General features: G+C 52.1%; 4 protein-coding genes across 4 annotated transcripts; 2 read left to right on the top strand and 2 right to left on the bottom strand.

Moving 5' to 3' along the window:
* Positions 1 to 1995: 1995 nt before the first annotated feature.
* On the bottom strand, positions 1996 to 4529 carry CTAM01_06161 (stress-activated map kinase-interacting protein; the record flags this gene model as incomplete). The annotated part of the gene is made up of 3 exons (XM_060522190.1): positions 1996 to 2112; positions 2183 to 4451; positions 4507 to 4529. 3 exons carry the CDS (start codon positions 4527 to 4529, stop codon positions 1996 to 1998), a joined length of 2409 nt encoding a protein of 802 aa, XP_060383380.1.
* A 395-nt stretch (positions 4530 to 4924) lies between these two features.
* CTAM01_06160 (uncharacterized protein) lies at positions 4925 to 6115 on the top strand (the record flags this gene model as incomplete). Its single annotated transcript, XM_060522189.1, has 1 exon — positions 4925 to 6115. The coding sequence occupies one exon, from the start codon at positions 4925 to 4927 to the stop codon at positions 6113 to 6115; it is 1191 nt and encodes a 396-aa protein (XP_060383379.1).
* Positions 6116 to 6420: 305 nt separating this feature from the next.
* CTAM01_06159 (uncharacterized protein) lies at positions 6421 to 7947 on the bottom strand (the record flags this gene model as incomplete). Its single annotated transcript, XM_060522188.1, has 2 exons — positions 6421 to 7216; positions 7286 to 7947. 2 exons carry the CDS (start codon positions 7945 to 7947, stop codon positions 6421 to 6423), a joined length of 1458 nt encoding a protein of 485 aa, XP_060383378.1.
* Positions 7948 to 9033: 1086 nt separating this feature from the next.
* CTAM01_06158 (uncharacterized protein) lies at positions 9034 to 9381 on the top strand (the record flags this gene model as incomplete). The annotated part of the gene is made up of 1 exon (XM_060522187.1): positions 9034 to 9381. The coding sequence occupies one exon, from the start codon at positions 9034 to 9036 to the stop codon at positions 9379 to 9381; it is 348 nt and encodes a 115-aa protein (XP_060383377.1).
* Between the last annotated feature and the right edge of the window lie 3190 nt (positions 9382 to 12571).

The following is a 12571-nucleotide window of genomic DNA, read 5'->3' as shown; positions in this document are numbered from 1 at the left end:
GGGGGGGTGTGTCTCCGAATCCAAAGCAACATCAGCAGATTCCTCACCCCAAACTTCCGTGACTCGGAAAGGAAGAGGAAAGAGAATCATATTGCGTCACAGGATGCCAACCGCCATGGATGGAGGTTACCTACCGTTCGTTTCAAGAACCACGCTTCTTTTTTGGTGACGGCGCCGTCACCTCTTTCCATTTGGAAGTTCGGATTAAGGTGAGGTCAATGCGGAAGGTTTTCTCGCCATCAGGCTAGAAAGTCAATCCGCGAACCGGACGACCCTCGGTGTCTTCGCGTTCTTCTTTTTGAGGTGTCACAAGCCCTGCGAGTCTCCAAGTTCGTGAATACCTGCTACCTACTACTGTGTTGCTACTGTGGGTTTCGGGGACCAAACGATGAACACTCAAAAATCCTCAGATTAGAAGAAGTCTTGCTCGTGGGAATTTGAACCGAGTTACAATCGTGTGGCACGCTTGGTCAACACGGACGGTATTGTACGACGTACCTCACGCACGCCTTGGAGACACGTAAGACCCCGTCAAGAATGAAGATGGCTCAAAGCTTGAAGTCTCGAACTTTTATTCTCAGCACCGCCTACCTATACCTCTGCATCTCTCCCTGCCTGCCTGTACCTGCTGGCTCGCCGCCTTGCCAATGTCGTACCGTCTTTGCATGTGCAAGACAAGGCTAGAAGCAGCATACGCTACAAAGCCTGTGACGCCTTGGTCGCACAGAAAATCAATGAGGCTTCGCCCTGTCGATGGGACCGTTCCACCGAAAAATAATACGGGACATATCTAATCACCGTCCAAAACTTTTGGGTCTTTTCTCAGAGTTCTCCCCGTTTTCGGGTGATTGCACCCATGGATTAGGGATGAAATGGAGCTTTGTCCGACCCCTCGCTCCCCCCAAGTGGCGTAGAGCAGTTACACCAGGCATAACAATAAGCATATGTTGTACGCGCCTCGCCTGGGAAACTACCGCGAATTAGCATTTGGAGGCTGCTGTGTCAGCCAGGCAAAACAGTGTACTCCGTAAGCAGGCAGGCAGAAGATGTAGATGAGCGTGACGAGGCAGTCAGCCTTGACGCGGCCGCCTCTCCGGCGTTTCAAGTTCTGTTGAAATACGTTCTTTTGATTGCTTAGTCTAAGGTGCTCGAAGCTACAAAAGAGGCACAGAGGATAGGGCCAGAGAAGGGGAATCCTGCCGCAAAGGGATCTGAGAGGGAAAATAGTATCAGCTCATGTACTGACAACCCCCTCCCCCTTCCCCCAATTCCCTGGCCTCTGATTGCCTAATCTCGCTCATCCATCGTGCCATCATCCTCTCTCCCTGGCCTTGTGTCCAGACCTCGGGTGTCCCAGACTTTCCCTTCATAACCGAAATGTGCCTAGCCTTGCCGAGCCCGACCAAAGCAGAGAGCGCGACCGCGGCGCCAAGCATCCCGGCCCGCGGCTCCAATCGTATTGATCTGCATGACGCAGAAGCCAGGATGCGAACCTTAATTGGACATGTACCCCACACCCAGAAAGAGACCATCCCCATTTCCTCAATCCCTTTCCACATTTCCTACCCCAAGGGGGCCCAATCCTGTTTGTCTCTCTGGTTCCTCCGGCCGTGGTACATATTACATAATTCTCGTTCCCCAATTGTGAGGAAGGCGAAGAGTCCGCAGCGACAGCAAGTTCCCCCTGCTAGAATACCTTAAGCAGTGAGAGAGTGGCCACCCACCCCCCAATGGCGGTGACGCGTAATCACCGTGTCCGGCATACGGCACAGAGGGCGGATTCATCCCGACCAACCGATGCCCGTTCTAGTCAGCAATTGGAGTGGATCTTCATTCAGCCCATCCAAATGTTCGACGCCGCTTCTTCCGCAACGTCACTCAACAGTTGGTGTGTGTGGCGGTGTATACGTGGCGTAGCGTTGTGGCGGAAACAAGACAGCTTAGACGTGATGCAGCCCCGTATTCGTCAGATCATGCGAAGTGTGATCAAGGTGCTCAGCCCATAACCTGTGCAACTCCCTTCTTAAGTTCGTTGACGATCTCATGCGCTTCTTCCACCGATTTGGCTTCGAAGTCGTAGCGCTTACTCTCGGTGTCCCGGTAGATAAACAGCTATTGAAGTCCCTAGTCAGCTTCTGATCATCGTGCGGCAGACCGCCTGGCAATATGGGTGCCAACTCACCTTGAATTGGTTCGGGTGCTTGCTAGACACCTTGCATCCAATTACTTGAGAAATGTGCGCCGTGGTCGTTTTGGAATCTCTTGTGGTGGGTTTGATGTGCACGTACTCTCCATCGATTTCGAATCGCTTTTCGGACTGTGTTATCATCCGGACGGTACGCAAACGCCATACGACCCAAGCCTTGTGATATGCACTGGTAAGCTCTGCCTGCTTGATGGCCTCTTGAGCCAGCGGGTGACTTCCCATGATATGCGGCTTCTTGGACTTGCGGCCAGGCTGATCGCCCACAAAGGGGAGAAGCTTTGGCGAAGCACTTCCAGGGGATCCAGTCATGGCGAGTGGGCCGTCTGTAGCGAAACGGCGTCGATGCAATTCCAGATCCGACAAGCTGCCGATTGCCGCGACCTTGGTGTCAAGCAAGATGACGGGGCCGCCGCCAGGCATCTTGAGGACATGATTGGCCTTGTCCAGTTGTCTCTTGCGGCAGACCATGTCCAGCACCTCGGCCATGTACGTCTCCGTCGTGGTGTCTAGCGTGACCAGCTGGCCGGGAGCCACATCGGTCGAGTGGAGATGTACGCGCAAAAGCTTCTGTTGACCCCGGCTCGTGTTGGGCGCCGCGGCTGGCGCCTGAGGTGCGTCGGCGAACATACTATGCTGTTGACGATAGGTAGTATTCGTGACGGGGTTCGGGCGAGGCTCTGTGGCGACGGGAAGGAACGAGTTGAGATTCGGCTGCGGAGTGTTGCGCGGAGTCAAGTCCTCATCGACTTCCTCGGCCGGCTCTTCTTCCTCTTGTGGAGTGATGCTCTGGTTTTCGGCGTACTCGGATTGACTTGCTTGGACCAATCCAAAGTTATCATAAGTCTTGGAGTTGGCTCGCATTCTTCCGGCAGCTCGGTTGTTTGCTGTAGTGAAAGACGTCAAGGCCTTGTTGCGCTCAAAGGGCGGGAAGTCGTCATCGACCTCTCCGTCCTCTTCCACCATTCTCAGCGTGAACCAGTTGATGTTGGCTTTATCGGCAGGTATAGGTGGCTGTCGTTTTTCCTCGTTGTATCTCCAGAGTGCCAGGCCAATGAGATCTGCCACAGTGACGGGGCGATCACCACCCTCGCCATGATGCACCATGCGTCTGATGGGGACCTCAAACGGTTTCGTAGGGCTTTCAGAGAAGGCAGCGTAGATGCGGACAGCAATGGGATTGTTCTCGCCCTGGCCCGAAAGTGCCGCAAATCCCTCAAAAGGAACCTTCGGCTTTGTCTTCCGAGCCCTGAGAGCGGCAGATAGCAGACTCTTAGGTTGAATCATGCTCATGGGCCGAATTGTGCTCATGGGACGAGGTGGTGGTAGAGCCTGCAAGATCCGAGGTGGCGCTTGCGACTTTCGAATAGTAGAGGTTCGCGTGAACTCTCGGGGAGGTGTTCCAACGACTTGCTTGTGCGGGGGAGGCTCCGGGTTCTCAACGGCATCCAGAATAGAGGCCGAGTCGATACTTTCGATGTAGGCGCCAGACATATCTGATCCGTCGGAGTCATCCTCTTCCTCCTCTGGTAGCAACTGCGTGCCAGCGCGCTTGATCCCAAGACTAGGTTCCTCCAGAATCTTAGCCTGAAGCTTCACCGACTTGGCCGCAGCTCTGGCAGCCTCTCGCTGCTTGTGGAACCCGGACGCGTCAAACTCGTTCTCGGATGATACCTCGCTGCTGGTCACTGTATCCCTCCGTGCTCTTTCCTTGACGACTTCCAACGCAGATTGCGAGCCTCGACGTGCGCCGGGGGCTGCGCGAGGAGACATGGCTGGGGATTGCTTAATTTGCGATGACTGAATCGGACTGGAGCCGGCCCTCGATCGAACGGGCATCTTGGCGAACTTGATCTGCTGGGCCGCTCGCTGACCGGCGTCATCGTCATCACTCTCATCGCTCAGATCGCTACTATCGTCATCTTCAAGGTTCTCCCGCCGCCTCCTTCTTCTTGTAGCAAGACCGGGGCCAAGCGTATCGGTGCCTCCTCCGGTCAACATTCCAGCTTCGTCGGGCTCATCTTCAAGGGTCACTGCAGCCTGTCTAGGGGCTTGGAAATATTCGGAGGCAATCGCGGTTGGAATTGGAGGGGAGTAACATCGCTTGACGAGGTCGGGGTTGGCTTGCCATGCGACCGCCTTGAAAGCTGAGGAGTTCATGAACCCCTCATTAAGGGTGATCAGTCGCTCTCCTACTCCATCGGCGATCTCAGTGAGGTAGCCGCAGCGTAGCTGATACGCGACTAGCCTGTTAGAAAGTAATCAGTAAAGTATTTCTCTTAAAGAAAGCAATGCCCACGTACTCTTCGTTCTGAATGACCGACATAATGGGCAGCTACCGGTCAACGGGAAATGAAAGGAAATGGTCAGTAACAGATCATCCCAAGGGCTGTCAGATCGAAAGAAGCCACGCCCGCGATCGGGAAAAGAACATAATTGCAAGCTCAGCTCACAGAATGGCAAAGGAAGCTTGGTGGAAAGTGTGAGGAAAAGGAAACAACTGGCCGCCGAGGGGTAGCTGCGAGATGCGGTCGTACCTCCCTCAGCCTTGTGAAACAGCAGTGTTGAAGATGTGGCTCGTGCACCACAATGACGCACGGCCCTGGACTAGGCGACCAGCCTCGCATTGGTGCACTTTGCACCCTGTTAACTTCACTTTGCTATCGATACATTTTCCGTCTCTAATCCATATCCACCGAAACGACTTAGACTTTAGCAAAGATGGGCCTGGTAGACTATTCGGAATCATCAGGATCAGAGGACGAGGCACCTGTCAAGCCAACCGTCTCTAAGCCAACGACTACTGCCACAGGCAAGAAGCCATTCCAAAAAGTCGTCGACCGGTCGAACCCAGGCAAGATCGTCGTCAGTCTGCCATCGACACAACCCGAAGCCTCGAAGGGCTCCCTCCAGAACGACGAACCTCCAGCGAAGCGCGCGCGGACAGGAAACGGCGGTGGTCGATTCAGCGGCTTCAACTCTTTCCTCCCAGCTCCCAAGAACGCTGCCGCAAAGGCCGCTGCTTCGGCGCAAAGCAGCGGCAGCGGGGGCAGCTCGTCGCGGCCGGCGTTCCAACTAAAGACAGGCGCCGAACCTGGATTCAGCAGAGAAATAGGAGGATCAGACACGGATGGATTGCCAGGCTCCGGGGCCGGCGGGCTCAGTCTGCCCCCGCCCAAAGCCCAAGCGCAACCATCAATACCAGAGGGGATGAAGCCTGCGGACGAGGTCAAGCTGGTGGGAAAGCCGATGATGTTCAAGCCTCTCTCCGTGGCCAGGAAGCCAAAGAAGAAGACGGTGAACTCCATTCCACCAGGAGCTACGACGCCAAAGCCCGCATCGACTGTAGCTCTACAGCCGGAGGCGGCACCTGCACCTGCACCCGCACCAGCGCCAAAGAAGGTCTCCCTGTTCTCCATCGAGCCTGAAGAGACATCGACAGATACCGCTGCGTCAGGAACCAGCGGCACATACGAGCCTCTCTTCGAAACAGAACAGCCGGCAGCAGCGGACAATGGCTACGCAGACTACGCAGCACAAGCACATTTCACGGCCCCGACGACGGCGCCCAACGCTTCAGACTCTCTCGACACCATCGCCAACGACCTCAACCTCTCAGCGGCAGCCAGGCGCGAGCTCTTCGGCCGCCAAAAGGGCGGCAACGTCGGCGCCGCGCCACAGACGGCGTCGAGGGTCATCAACTTCAACACGGACCAGGAGTACAGGCACAATGAGGAGATCCGCGCCGCGGGCCAGCAGCAGATCCACAACCCCGTGCGGGCCATCGCGCCGGGCAAGCACAGCCTGCAGCAGCTCGTCAACCAGGTGCAGAATCAGCGCGAGGCTCTCGAGGACAGCTTCGCCAAGGGGAAGAGCAACAGAAAGGAGGCGTCGAGTCGGTACGGATGGTAGAGAGAAGAGACACAAAGTATGATACCCGAAATGATGAGAGATCTTAATGATGAGGAATATTTGTGTTCTTGTCTGAATTTTAGGGGCATTTGCCCTTTTTGCCATTTGAATGCAGGTAATGTACATGATGTCTGGCATTGCCCTGACCTGGTATCCCCAAGAAGAAGAAGAATGTACTCGTGAAGGTCGTAACACTTGAAAGGGAAAAAAAGCTATCTTACACACACACAGAAGAATGCACCAAACCGCTCCTACATCTTCTTCACATAATTCAAACGCAGCAAGAAAATGAACGAAATCACCGCTCAGCAAGTCATGACAGGGGCAGTGCGACCGCCACCCACACCGGCAGGTCCCATGAGGAAACCCCACTCGCCGCGGGTGATGGGCGAGATATCGTCGTAGCCGTTGGGCGTCATCGGGCCCGACTGGCTGCGACGGTCCTCGTGCAGGACCTCGGCGATGGAGACGGGGCTCCAGATGGACACGGGCGGCTGACGCTCCGGCCGGGCCGTGAGGTCCTCGTCCTCCTCTGCGACCTCCTCTGGCGCAGCCACCATGTTCCTGACGTCAAAGTTTGTCTGCAGCTTCAGGACGGGGCCCTTTGGCGGGGAAGGCGGTTTGGCGATGCGGATGAAGCCGTCTGTTGCGGCTACCGTGCCAGCCAGCGTCTCGTCGACCTCGCGCTCGAGTTCCCTCACCGTCCTCGCCACCTGCGCCGCAGCGCCAACGCCCTCGATGGCGCCTACCCTATCCGGGCCGCCGTAGGCCCTGCGGTACATCTTGTCGACGTCCGCGAGCGCGACATCGGTGACGCTGAGCCAGTCGTAGGAGCGGAGGATGTCTGCCTTGGCGACCTTGTTGCCGGCGCGGGAGAGGACGAGACGGCGGAGCTCGTCGACGGCGTCTTCGAGACGGAGAGGGGCGTTCGTGCGGGAGTAGCTTGAGAGGGCGGCCTTGAATGTGTAGAGGCGATCGAGGGAGACGAGGGTGAGGCCTTCTGAGGCGAAGAGGACTTCGTTTTGGACAATGGAGCGGCGGATGAGGCTGCTTGTTAGGCCGCAGGCGGAGCCGTCTACTACCGGGGGAAGCCATTCGGTTCTGCAGGGAAGAATGTGTTAGTGGGTGCTCTGTAGGAAGGGGGTTTGGTGTTGGAGGAAAGGAGCGTACCCAATGCGGAACTTCCTCTCTGCCCGATCAATGGTCTGGCGCAGAGTCCTCTCTTGCTTGTCGGTGAGCAGGTCGGCGTGGACGAGGCGGATGCCAAAGGGGTTGGGCGACATGGGGCCGGAGGCGTCGGTGATGGTGGAAGAGGCCGTCGACGGTGTCATGGGCGGCGGCGAAAGGGGGATGCCGGGCGACAGAGGCCACCTCAGTCTCGGGCCGTTGGTGTCCATGAGGAAGGATGGCGTGAAGACGAAGCTCTCAGGGGCGTTGCTGCCGGCCGATGAGACGGAGGAGACGGAAGAGACGCTGGAGCCGGTGTTTGTGCGGACGAGCTTCTTGAAGGAGGAGACGGGCGATTTCGTGGAGAAGTTGAAGCGGGAGGACGACGACGAGACTGAGGAGGTGCTGGATGCCGAGCCCGGGACGGGCGACATTGTCGGTGAGGAGAGGACCGAGGAGCAGGCCGAAGAGGAGGCGGAGGAAGGGAGGAGGGTGGGGAGCTGGTACTCGCGGCGGGCGACGACCAGGGTGACGTGGAGGGCCTTTCTGGCGAGGCGCTTGGAGGCGTACTCGAGAGCCTCGTTGAGATGGGGCGGCAAGTGCTGGACATCGAGAATGGAGGTGCCGGCCTCCAGAGGCGACGAGATGCGACTCTTGAGATCCATTGCGTTGTAGTGTGGGTTTTTTTTAGAGATGTTTTCCGTTGTCGATGAGAACAATGTAGTAGAAAGCCGAAATAGGTGACGCCAGGTCGATGAAAGTTACAAATTTAAAAAGGAACTATTCGAAGAGAGTGTGATAAGGAGACACTGAGCGCCAGGCTTAGATTTGCGCGAATGTTGAGAAAACACAAACACCAAAATACTACTGCTGAACAACTTTCTACATCGTGGATGGAAGGGGGAGGATGGATGATGTTATATCAATCAACAAAACCGGCCTGTTGGCAAACGTGCATGTATCACCCCCCAAAAAGGGTTAAAAGGGTTTACCCAAAAAAAAATCTGAAACAAGACGCAGAAGAGCACACTCGTATGCAGGAGGAGTCCCCCCTTGTAAGCCCGTCTCGTTGTTGCTGCGATGCAACTCAAAACAGCCTTATGGGTAAAGAGGAAGAATGAGGTGGGCGTGTGGCCGCCGCCTCCTCCTTTGGTGTAAGTCCCTATAGTTCCGAAGGGGAAAGCAGCTATCTGCCGAAGTACTTCGTACACGAGGTGTGGATGAGATACCTCGGACGTTGACCCCACTGACACTTACGAATAGGTACCCTGGACATGGGTCGTCTCTTTCCCTCACCCCGCAGATGCCGGCCGGTGAGGTAGGTACATTGGAAATGCACACCACAATGACCACCACACGAGGTACCCGTCGCATAGAGATGCGGTGAGAAAGGGACATGGAATGACTACAATACTACGGCGGTGACGATGATGGGAGACATGGAAGAGGTAGATCGAAAAAGTGGGATAAAAAAAGGTTTGGCGTGGCGTGGCGTGGCGTATGTGACAAGGGAAACTCTACCGTCGACTACGTAAGGTGCGTGGGCTACTCATTCAGCGCCAAAGAAAGATGAAACCCGTCTCTTCTAGATGACAATGTTGGACGACGTGGTGCGCCGCGTGCGTATCGTGGCTCTGGCTTTTTGGTCATGGTCATGGTAGAGCCCAAGGGGGCAACCCACGGAGAAAAGCAGGGGTTCCCAAAGGGGAGGGCGGACGGCGGCGAAGAGAGTACTCAGTAAAAGGGGAGCTATGGATTGGTGGGCGAGGATTTGTTTCATGATCTTCCTCGTTTTCTCGTCTTTAGTTTACACGCCATGCACGCAGCACCACCTTTCCATCATGGCCTTCCCGCCCCCTCCACACAGGTACCTACCTAGAACCCGGACGGTGACATCCACGCGAAGGCGACAACGAGCTCTTCTGCCAAGGAATGTGGGAGACACTCGCACGAGTGAGGGATGGTATCTGCGAAAGAGAAGCAGAAGAAAGAGGGGTGGGGAAACCTGGAAACAGCAACCGAGAGGGCCCCCGCCTGTCATCTATCTCAGCCCGTCATCAAACGTGCCGCCAGCCATACCACGCGTTCCCGACCCTTGACCTAGCACCATAACCCGAGGTATACTAATTATTGTGAGGGCCGGTCGTTCAAGTTGAGAGAGCTGTCGGCCGTTGTCCCCGATAGGTGAAGTGAGCTAAGCTCGAAGTACCTGACGACCTACGCGTACGACTTCATGCCGCCCGGTAAGCTTGCTTTACTCTTCCTTTGCCTGGGAATAAGACTGGACTGGGTGAGATGGAGTCTGGTTTTCTCAGTCATGTTCTAAATCAAGAATCGAAAAGGCAAATGAGTTGAGTGCAGAAACGGAAGCTACTGCACTCCGATCACACGACATACCCGCGTCCCCGTACCTAAAAATGAAGACGAAAAATAGGTAAGAATTCCAGAAATAAATCAGATTACAGAATTGAAAGAGCGAATCAACCACTCCGAATGCTGCCTTATTCTCCGGGCCCAAGATACGGCCCAGATCAGATGCACCGCTGCGAGCGCGTGCATTCTCCCCCTGAACAACAGTTCATTTGAACGACGGGAGTGATCCTGCAAGAGAGAGAAAGAAAGAAAGAAAAAAGCCGTCTGTCCGCCCTGCGTCTTGGGCTTCTGGGTGTGGAATTCATGATTTCAACACCTTTCGTCCAATCGTAGAATTTCCCCCAGCTGCATCACTGCTCTAGCGTCACCTTGTCCCGTCCCTCTGGGCGGCTACGCTGCTATTTTCAGCAATCTGTCACTGGCCGTCTGCCCGCGACAGGCCAATCATGTGTCATTCTGACGGAGCGCGGGGATCGACTTTCGGATCGACGTGGGTGGGCGCTGTGTGCCGGTGCAGGGGTGTACGTGCATGATGATTGTGGGGGCTTCCACCTTATGTAGTAGGTATGCATGTACACCTGTTCAGGGATCCCATATGTTAGTACAGTACTTGCAGAGACGGACTTTACTCAAATCAGAACAAATTCTACAAAGTAAATATACTTTTGATTAATAGCGAATTACCTATTAGAATTAGTACCTAATACTTTCACCATTTCGCTTAATCACGAGCTATAGTTAACGAGGCATCGAATATACTAGCTACTTTAACTACTCCTTAAGTACTACCTCCTACGCTACCTAGATAGTAGCTCGTAATTACTTAGGCTTAAATAATTATAAATCGTAATATAATTCTACCCAATTTTTTATCTAAAACTATATATTTTTTATTAAGTTAAGGTTAGGACTATATACTAGCTAGCGCAGTACTAGTACTCTAAGTATTTTTAAAATAAAACGGGTCTATTTAGCTTTATAAACTAAGGTATTATTATATTAAAATAGGCTTAAATAGTACTCCTAAAAGAAAATAACAATTATTAATAATATTTAAAAAAAGTACTTTATAATATTAATTCCTCCCTATTCCTTTTCCTAAATAAAACCTAGGCCCTTAATTCTATTAATAAAAGCTCTCTAAAATATTTAGCTATATAGTTTTATTTATATAAAAGTAAAGGAGGCTAGGTCCTCTATATTATATACTATTACCTATTACTTCTATATAGGGTCCGTAATTACCTAAGTCTTATTTAAAAAAATCATATCTTCTTAATCCTTAGGCCGCAGCTATAACTAGAAGTATATCTAGGCGAATTTAACCTGTTATTACTTATTAACCTTAGTTTAACGAATTTAGCGCGGTTAAATAGCCCGGTAGTAGCCTAGGGAGTATAAAGTAGTTATAATAGTATATTACTTATAGACTAAGAGATCGGGAAGTAAAAATAATAATAAATCTAGCTATAAGATCCTTTTATATAAATCGTTAAATAAAAGCTACTCTTATAAGTAGGCTTTTTATAATATACGAATTACTAGCTTATAATACTTATTTTTCTATAGTATAAGTAGCTAAGACTCCGTATAAGCTAATTAAACTTAGTAATATATATATAATATAGTTTTTATAATTTATTTATATATCTAATTAAAGTACTTATAAAAGGCGCGGATCTTGATTTTTTAGTCTCTTATGAGCTCTTTTATATATAATTTCATAAGTATAAAAAATAACATAATATTACTTATAGCCAGCCCACGGGTAGCAGTAGCTATTAGAGGTATAATTAGTAAAGTAGAAGTAGGCGGCATAGTAGGTAGCAAAAGTAATATAATTAACAAAGTAAAAGTAGGCAAAAGTAGTATAATTAATAAAGTAGAAGTAGGTATAATTAACGAAGTAAAAATAAGTAAAAGTAGTATAATTAGGCCCGTAATTAAGGCCGTAATTAAGGCCGTAATCGTAGAATCTATAGTAGTTTAGTTAATTGTAGAAAAAGGTATAGGATATCGGTATTAAGCAGGGATATCAGCTTTTATTTTCAAAATACCGTCTCTAAATTTAGCTATAAAAAATAGGTAAATAAAATAGAATTAGTACTTTAAGTAGGTAGGTGGCGCATATGACCTAACTACCCTATCAATTCACTGCGCTAACGTATGGGATCCCTGAACAGGTGTACTGTGGTAGGTGTGCTGCTCTGCTCTGCTCCTATCCCATGATTTTCCCATCCCATCTCAAGGATCCCATGGTGCCAGGTGGATCTTCTGCTTGAACCTTGCGCGGGCCCGCCGTTCTCGCCAGCGTCACAAAAATAGATTACTGCGTGGCGTGGGCATGGCGTGGCACCGCATGGTATCTCTCTTTCTTTCTCTTTTACCCTCGCCTTCTCTCTTACCTCGTCCAACGCTTCGGTGAGGCCAGCCCGCTGGGGTGGAATAGGGGTGGAGATGACCGTTTCCAATGTGGAGGCCGGCGATGGCGAACTCGTGGGAGGCGTGGCCGCCAGTAACGGCGAACGCCTTTGTTCTCTGTGGAACGCAGGAACAAAGAGGGAGGGGCATTACCGACGTTCGTCACGGTAAACAGGTAAACGAGGATCGCCAACGACAAAAGAGAACGTTGAACAAAGAACCACTTAGGTAAAGCGGGTTCCCTCTCTTTCGCCCAAACAATGGCACAACAATCTTCAAACTCTGGCGGGACTGCTCACCGCAAAGTAATTCGTGCAACCATCACTTACTTTCTCTGTCTTTTTCTTGGACTTTTCTTCAGTCCGATCGATTCGGGATTATTGGGGTTGCCGAAAGAGGGAACCGCTAGTGCGGCAGGCGAGAAGTAAATTAATTTCTTCGCCGTTATGGCGATGCCAAGATGCCTCTCAATGGACGTGGAGAAGGTGTTAAGCT

The sequence above is a fragment of the Colletotrichum tamarilloi genome (assembly GCF_030869305.1).
Source record: "Colletotrichum tamarilloi strain Tom-12 chromosome Unknown Scaffold_16.1, whole genome shotgun sequence".
NCBI classification, from domain to species: Eukaryota; Fungi; Ascomycota; class Sordariomycetes; order Glomerellales; family Glomerellaceae; genus Colletotrichum; species Colletotrichum tamarilloi.
Note: the sequence above shows the minus strand (reverse complement) of the source record. Positions and strands in the feature narration are given on the sequence as shown.